At 61.8% G+C, this 9,044-nt stretch overlaps 1 protein-coding gene across 1 annotated transcript; it reads right to left on the bottom strand.

The window, feature by feature from the left end:
- Window positions 1–1,481: 1,481 nt before the first annotated feature.
- NIT1 (nitrilase 1) lies at window positions 1,482–6,974 on the bottom strand. Its single transcript, XM_064401607.1, is given in 8 exon segments — window positions 1,482–1,704; window positions 1,706–1,855; window positions 2,304–2,429; window positions 3,038–3,171; window positions 4,343–4,470; window positions 5,163–5,305; window positions 5,308–5,425; window positions 6,865–6,974. Coding segments are annotated over 7 exon segments (927 nt in total). The 5' UTR covers window positions 5,416–5,425; window positions 6,865–6,974; the 3' UTR covers window positions 1,482–1,566.
- Window positions 6,975–9,044: the final 2,070 nt, after the last annotated feature.

Below are 9,044 nucleotides of genomic sequence, written 5' to 3'. Positions count from 1 at the left end.
TTTTGTATTTTTCAAATTTCAATAAAAAGAAATTCCTCCCCTCAGAACCGCCCCCCAAAAAAAAGGGGAAACCCCCCCAAAAAGAAATCCCTTTTGGGGACAAAAGTGCTGATTCAGTGCAAATTTGGGGTGAATTGGGGAAGATTTGGGGTTGAATTGATGCACATTTTGGGGTGAATTAGAGCAGATTTGGGGCAGATTCAGGGTCAGTTTTGGACTAAATTGATGCAGAATTGGAGCAAATTTGGGGCTGAATTGGGACCCCAAAAAGAGCAGGGAGGACACATTGTGCCATTCGATTTTGGGGATAAAAAGGGCAGATTTGGGGCTGATTTAGGGGAATATTTGGGGCTGAATTAATGGTGATTTGGGGCTGATTTGTGGGACATTTGGGGTTGATTTAGGGCTGAGTTGGAGATTTGGGGCTGATTTGGGACCCCCAATAAAGAAAAGGGGGGGACACATTGTGCCATTCCATTTTGGGGACAAAAGGGCAGATTTGGGGCTGATTCAGGGCTGAATTGGTGCAGATTTGGATTGATCTGGGGGGATATTTGGGGCTGAATTAATGCAGAGGTGGGACTAATTTGGGGGAGATTTGGGACCCCCCAATAAAGAAAGGGAGACACATTCTACCATTCAATTTTGGGAATAAAAGGGCAGATTTGGGGCTGAATTGGTGCAGATTTGGGGCTGAATTGATGGAAATTTGACACCCACAAAGAGAAAGGGGGGACATGTTGTGCTGTTCCATTTGGGAATAAAAGGGCAGATTTGGACTGATTTGGGGCTGAGTTGATGGAGATTTGGGGCTGAATTGGTGCAGATTTGGGGTTGAATTGGTGCAGATTTGGGGCTGAATTGGTGCAGATTTGGGGCTGTATTGGTGCAGATTTTGGCCTGTATTTGTGCAGATTTGGGCTGAATTGGTGCAGATTTGGGCTGAATTGGTGCAGACTTGGGGCTAATTTGGGGCTGAATTGGTGCAGATTTGGGGCTGATTGGTGCAGATTTGGGGCTAATTTGAGGCTGAATTGGTGCAGATTTAGGGCTGACTTTGGGCTGACTTAGTGCAGATTTGGGGCTGTATTGGTGCAGATTTGGGCTGTATTGGTGCAGATTTGGGGCTGTATTGGTGCAGATTTGGGGCTGACTTGGTGCAGATTTTGGGCTGACTTGGTGCAGATTTAGGGCTGACTTTGGGCTGACTTAGTGCAGATTTGGGGCTGATTTGGTGCAGATTTGGGGCTGATTTGGGGCTGACTTGGTGCAGATTTGGGGCTGAATTGGTGCAGATTTGGGGCTGACTTTGGGCTGACTTGGTGCAGATTTGGGCTGAATTGGTGCAGATTTGGGCTGACTTTGGGCTGACTTGGTGCAGATTGGGGCTGAATTGGTGCAGATTTGGGGCTGATTTAGGGCTATATTGACGGAAATTTGACACCCCCAAACAGAAAGGGGGCACACGTGGTGCCATCTGACACCCCCAAACAGAAAGGGGGCACACGTGGTGCCATCCCCCTCTGGGCACAGAAGAGCAAACCCAGTGCAATTTCCAGGCGGGTCTCACGTCCCCGGTGTCCCCGGTGTCCCCGGCGTCCCCGGCAGGGCCCCGTAGATGTCCCCGCGGCGGTGGCCGTGCACGGGCAGCTCCCGGCGCACCTGCTCCAGGTAGGCCAGGTCGATGTGGGCCAGGCACAGCCCCCGGCCCCTCGTGGCACTGGGCCACCACGGTGCCCCAGGGGTCGGCCACCAGCGAGTGGCCGAAGGACGCGCGGCTGGCGTTGTGGCGGCCGGTCTGCGCCGCGGCCACCACGTAGCACTGGCACTCGATGGCACGGGCACGCAGCAGCACCTGCGGGGACAGCGCTGTCACCAAGGGGACATGGGGGACACAGGGGGCATGGGCACACAGCAGCACCCACAGGGACAGTGCTGTCACCAAGGGGGACATGGGGGGCACTCGATGGCATGGGCACACAGCAGCACCTGAGGGGACACCAGTGTCACTGAAAAGGGACATTGGTGTCACCGAGAGGGACACAGGGGGCATGGGCACACAGCAGCACCTGCAGGGACAGCGGTGTCACCCAGGGGACAGAACCAGGGGGACATGGGGGGCACTCAATGGAACAGGCACCCCCAAACCCTCCTCAGGGTGTGGGTGTCCCCACTCCCCCCAGGGTGCCCCCAACCCCCCCCAAGGAATGTCTGCAACACCCCTGTGGGTGTCCCCAAGCCCCCCCCGGGGGTGTCCCCAGTCTCCCAGGGGTGTCCCCAAGCCCCCCGGGGTGCCCCCTCACCTCCCAGTGCGCGGCTCCGGTGGGCACGGTGAAGGCCGAGGGGTAGGTCAGGATTTGGGCACCGGCCCCGCGCAGGGCCTGGGCCAGCTCCGGGAAACGCAGGTCGTAGCACACGGCCAGCCCCACCTGGGGGGACAGGGAGGGGGACACTGGGGACATTGGGGACACCCTGGGGCCATGGGGGGTCGGGGGTGAGGGTCAGGACAGGGCCAGCTCCAGGACCCACAGGCCACAGCACTCGGCCAATCCCAGCTTTTTCTGGGAATACCAGGGGTCAGCGAGGGCAGGGGACACACGGGGACACTTGGGGACATGCAGGGACACCCTGGGACACCCAGGGACACTTGGGGACATGCAGGGACACCCTGGGACACCCTGGGCATTGTGGGATCAGGGTTGGGTTCAGGGCTGGGTTAGGATCGGGGCAGGGCCAGCCCAGGCTGTGACACACGGCCAGGCCCAGGTTTCTCTGGGAATACCGGAGATCGGTGAGGGCAGGGGACACCCAGGGACACTTGGGGACATGCAGGGACACCCTGGGACACCCAGGGACAGCCCTGGGCGTTGTGTGGGTCAGGGGCTGGGTTCAGGGCTGGGTTAGGATCGGGGCAGGGCCAGCTCAGGCTGTGACACACGGCCAGCCCCAGGTTTCTCTGGGAACACCGGGGATCAGCGAGGGCAGGGGACACTTGGGGACACTTGGGGACAGCAGGGGACAGGGGCAGGGGCCGTACCTTGCCCACGGGGGTGTCGATGGGGGGCAGCAGCTCCCGGCCAGGGTTGGTGAAGGAGCTCTCGCACAGCGCCGGCGCCCCCGGCAGCGCCGCGTCAAACAGGTGCAGCTTGCGGTACGCGGCCACCAGCGCGCCTGGGGACAGCCACGGGGGTTGGGGACACTGGGGACAGCCACCAGCGCGCCTGGGGACAGCCACGGGGGTTGGGGACACTGGGGACAGCCACCAGCGCGCCTGGGGACAGGCCACGGGGGTTGGGGACACTGGGGGACAGCCACCGTGGGGCTGGGGACAGCCACGGGGGTTGGGGACACTGGGGACAGCCACCGTGGGGCTGGGGACAGCCACGGGGGTTGGGGACACTGGGGACAGCCACTACTGCGGCTGGGGACAGCCACGGGGGTTGGGGGACACTGGGGACAGCCACGGGGGGTTGGGGACACTGGAGACAGCCACCGCCACGGCTGGGGACAGCCCACAGGGGTTGGGGACACTGGGGACAGCCACCGTGGGGCTGGGGGACACTGGGGACAGCCACCAGCGCGCCTGGGGGACAGCCACGGGGGTTGGGGACACTGGGGACAGCCACCAGCGCGCCTGGGGACAGCCACGGGGGGTGGGGACACTGGGGACAGCCACCAGCGCGCCTGGGGACAGCCACGGGGGTTGGGGACACTGGGGACAGCCACCAGCGCGCCTGGGGACAGCCACGGGGGGTGGGGGACACTGGGGACAGCCACCAGCGCGCCTGGGGACAGCCACGGGGGTTGGGGACACTGGGGACAGCCACCAGCGCGCCTGGGGACAGCCACGGGGGTTGGGGACAGCCACAGGGGTTGGGGACACTGGGGACAGCCACCGTGGGGCTGGGGACACTGGGGACAGCCACCAGCGCGCCTGGGGACAGCCACAGGGGTTGGGGGACACTGGGGACAGCCACCAGCGCGCCTGGGGACAGCCACGGGGGTTGGGGACACTGGGGACAGCCACGGGGGGTGGGGACACTGGGCATAGGCACCACCACGGGGGTTGGGGACACTGGGGACAGCCACCGCAGGGTTGGGGGACACTGGGTTCAGTCAGGGACAGCCATGGAGATTGGGAATGGTGCAGGTACACGGCCACCAGCGCGCCTGGGGACAGCCACCACCAGGGGACTGGGGACACTGGGGACAGCCACCACGGGGGTTGGGAATGGTGGCACACGTGGGGACACAGGGACAGCCAAGGGGTGGGGACACAGGGCCTGGGGGGACGCGGGGTGGCACGAGGGTGGCGCAGGGCTCAGGAAGGGCCGTGTCCCACCCGAGCTGTCCAGCAGCAGGTGACAGTTGTAGATGCGGCCGGTGCTGTCCCAGTCCTGGCCACGCTCGTGGAAGCCACCGAGGGAGAGCCACACGTCACATTCCCCTGGGGACACAGAGGGACACGGCCTGGGGACAAATGGTGACATTCCCTGGGGACACAGACTGACATGGCCTGGGGACACACACTGACATCCCCATGGGACAGAAGATCACATTCCCCGGGGACACAAGGTGACATCCCCTGGTGACACATGCTTACAATCGCCGGTGACACAGAGTGACACCCCTGGGGACACACACTGACAATCCCTGGGGACACACGGTGCCATCCCCTGGTGACCACGGTGCCACCCCTGGGGACACACCATCACATTCTCTGGGTACACACAGTGCCATCCCCTGGGGACACACAGTGGTATCCCCTGGGGACACACACAGACAATTCCTGATGACACACACAGACAATCCCTGATGACACATGGTGCCATCCCCTGGGTACACACAGTGCCACCCCTGGGGACACACAGTGGTATCCCCCTGGGGACACACACAGACAATCCCTGGTGACACACGGTGCCATCCCCTGGGTACACACAGTGCCACCCCTGGGGGACACACGGTGCCATCCCCTGGGGACGCACGATGCCACCCCTGGGTACACACAGTGCCATCCCCTGATGACACACGGTACCATCCCCTGGGTACACACGGTGCCATCCCGGTGACACACACAGACAATCCCTGGTGACACACGGTGCCACCCCCGGTGTGACACACGGTGCCACCCCGGTGACACGCGGTGCCAGCGGTGCCCGTACCTGGCCAGCTGGCGGTAGCGCCGCACGGTGTCCCCGTGCAGGGGCTCTGCCAGCGCCAGGCTGTGCTGGGGACTGTCCCCGATGAAGTCGAAGGCCTCGGGCAGGAACACGGCGCGGGCCCCCGCGGCCGCCGCGCGCCGCAACCAGCGCCCGAGCACTGCCGCCAGTTGTGCTCCTTGTCCGCCGTGCTCGTCACCTGCGCCACCGCCACCAGCCCGCCCGGGGGGCCCGGGGACACTGGGGGGGCTGCCATGGCCGGGGGGCTGCGGGGAGGGGACACCGTGAGGGACCGGGGGACACCAATGGGCCTGGGGACACGCGGGGGGGCTGGGGGCAGTGCCATGGCCACAGGGCTGCGGGGAGGGGACACCGTGAGAGACCGGGGGACACCAATGGGCCTGGGGACACTGTGAGGGACTGGGGGACACTGGAGGGGGCTGGGGGACACTGTGAGGGACTGGGGGACACTGAGGGGGCTGGGGACACCGTGAGGGACTGGGGGACACTGAGGGGGCTGAGGGACACTGAGGGGCTGGGGGCAATGCCATGGCCGGGGGGCTGCAGGGAGGGGACACTCTGAGAGACTGGGGGACACTGACCAGCCTGGGGACACCGTGAGGGACCAGGGGACACTGAGGGGGCTGGGGACAATGCCATGGCCACAGGCTGCGGGGAGGGGACACTGTGAGAGGACCGGGGGACACTGACCAGCCTGGGGACACCGTGAGGGACCGGGGGACACTGTGAGAGACTGGGGACACTGCCATGACTGGGGGACTGTGGGGAGGGGACACCGTGAGAGACTGGGGGACACCAATGGGCCTGGGGACACTGCGGGGGGCTGGGGGGCGCTGCCATGGCTGGGGGGCTGTGGGGAGGGGACACTCTGAGAGGACTGGGGGACACTGACCAGCCTGGGGACACCGTGAGGGACCTGGGGACACTGAGGGGGCTGGGGACACCGTGAGGGACCTGGGGACACTGACCAGCCTGGGGACACCATGAGGGACCCGGGGGGACATTGCTGGGTCTGGGGACACAAATGGGCCTGGGGACACTGAGGGGGCTGGGGGGTGCTGCCATGGCCACAGGGCTGTGGGGAGGGGACACCGTGAGGGATTGGGGGACATTGCTGGGTCTGGGGACACTGCGGGGTGTGGGGGGCGCTGCCATGGCCAAGGAGGGGACACCGTGAGGGACTCGGAGGGACAGGGGGACACTGACGGGCCTAGGGACACTGCCATGGCCACGGGACACTGAGGGGACCTCAGAGGGTCTGGGGACACAGATGGGTCTGGGGGTGCTGCCATGGCCACAGGGCTGTGGGGAGGGGACACTGAAGGGACTTGGAGGGACAGGGGGACACCAATGGGGCCTGGGGAGGGGGACACTGAGGGGACCTCACAGTGACACGAGGACACTGCCACGGCCATGGGGCTGTGGGGAGGGGGACACCAAGGGCACCTCACGGGGACTGGGGTCACCCCCTTGGGGACAGGGACACCCCCAGGTGACCCAAAGGGGGAGCAGGGTCACTCTTGAACCTCTCCCACCCACCTGGGGCCACCCCCAGGGTCACCCTCAGCCCCCCTCTGGGCTTTTTGGGGTCCCCCGTGGGGTTTTATACAGGATTTTTAGGGTTCCCATGGGTTTTTGGGGTTCTCCACAGGGTTTTTGGGGTGTTTTTGGGGTCCCCCCGTACCTGCCCGCGGTGCTGGAGCTCTGGGGGGCTCTCGAGGCTCTCGGGGGGCAGCACAGCAGGGCCCGGGGGGCCACCCTCAGCCTGGGGGGGGACACCCCGAATTGGGGAGGGGTCACACGGCTGGGGGGGACCTGGAACCCCCCCCCAAAACTGCCCCTGAACCCCCCAAACTGCCCCAGGTGTGACCCCAAACTGCCCCTGAACCCCCCAAATGTCCTCAGCTCCCCCCCAGCTGCCCCAGTGTTGATCCCAAAGTGCCCCAGCCCCCCAAAACTGCTGCCAGACCCCCCCCAAACTGCCCCAAAGTACCTCAAAACTATCCCAGACCCCCCCAAACACCCTTTAAACTACCTCAAAACTGCCCCAGACACCCCCAAACTGCCCCAAACACCCTCAAAACTACCCGAAACACCTCCCAAAACTGCCTAGATCCCTCTAAACTGCCCCAAACCCTCTCAGAACTGCCCCAAACCTCACAAAACTACCCCAGACCCCCTCAAAACTGCCCCAAACACCCCCCCAAACTGCCCCAAACCCCCTCCAAACTGCCCCCACTGTTGTAGCGACCTGGTTCTAAGGAAACGCAGCACGACGGCCCAATGCTCTTGGCCGCTCGGGCTAAGGACACGCAGACATCAATGTGATAGACGGTCCAAAGGCCCTTTATTGGTTTTCTCCTCGGTATATATACCCTTGGTCCTTCCCCTACCTTTGGGGTCTGACTTTTACCTTATATGGTTAGTAAGGGGACTGGGTGGAGGCCGTGTTAGGTAGGGTTACAACATTCTTGGGGGGATTACAACATTCTTGGCCTCTTGTCCTGCGGCTATGCTTATCTCTGGGAGTCAGGTGAGGGAGGCCCTATCAGGTTTCCGTGACAGCCCGAAATCTTCCGACCGCCTGTCCCTATTCTCTCTGCCACATCTCCCCCCCCTTCTCCCACAAATGGATGAGGTAGTTGTCTACATGCTGATATGAGGTATCTAAGGTTGTCGCTTGACAAGGAAAGGGGATTTGGGTTCCTGAGTTAGTTTTTCTGCCTGGCAAGTTCTTTCTCGGGTTCTTGCGTCCGGCAGCGTTCCCTGTTGAACTTCTTGTTGAATTCACAGCATCGGATGTCTGCCTAAGAGCAGGATGTTGGTCCGTTCCAAGCGGGTCCGGACGAATGAGACTAGCTTGTTCAGTAGGCACGGTCCGAAGGTGACGGCTAGAAGCAGGATTGCTAACGGACCTATTAGGGAAGAAATTAGAGTGGTTAGCCATGGTGATTGATTGAACCAGGATTCGAACCAGCTTTGTTGGTCGTCTCTGTCTCTCTGTCTCTGAGCCAGTCTGTTTCGGTGTTCTGCCATGGAGTCTCGACGACTCCTGTGTGGTCTGCGTAGAAACAGCATTCCTCCTTCAAGGCGGCGCACAGGCCTCCTTGTTGCATGAGTAGGAGGTCCAGTCCTCGCCTGTTCTGCAGGACCACCTCTGAAAGTGAGGAAACTGATTTCTCTAGAAAGGATATGGATTTTTCTATTCTCTGTAGATCCTCGTCGACGGTCCTCTGCAGCTGGGACAAAACCTTGGTGATGGGTCGCCAAGGCCGCGACTCCCGTTGCTGTTCCTGCCGCTCCTAGGCCGAGCAACATTGCGATTGTTATGCCTGTTATTATTTCTCTCTTGTGGAGTCGGCTGGGTTCTCCGAGGAGTTGGTACACCTCCTCGTCTGAGTGATACAGGATCCTGGGAACGATTAAGACTTGGACACAGAAGTCTGTTGAGTCATTGAATTTGTCTAGGAACACACAGGGACTCACTCCGGATCTTTGGCAAACCCACATGCCCGATGCGGATGGGGACTACCCACTTTTTTCTCCTGTCGGGTTTGACTACTTTGGTGCACACGTTGCCTTCCCGCCTAGTTAGGGCTGTATTTCCAAAGCATCTCCCCCTCCCCCGTGACCTGACTCAGGGTGATTCCTTTGTGGGGAGTGTCCCATCTGCATTGGTGAGGGGCGTCTGCTGAGGAATATGTGAAAGGGGTATCTAAGGCGACTCCTTCGTAAAAGGGTGGTTTGACATCGTAACATAGCCAACAGGAATTGGTTAGGTTAGGGTTGGATTCGTTTAGGGATAGGAAGTAGCTTCTAACATGCGAAGGATTGGGTCTGAATCCGACTTAGCTAAGCGATGTG

This window comes from Passer domesticus, chromosome 32, assembly GCF_036417665.1.
Source record: "Passer domesticus isolate bPasDom1 chromosome 32, bPasDom1.hap1, whole genome shotgun sequence".
NCBI lineage: Eukaryota > Metazoa > Chordata > Aves > Passeriformes > Passeridae > Passer > Passer domesticus.
Note: the sequence above shows the minus strand (reverse complement) of the source record. Positions and strands in the feature narration are given on the sequence as shown.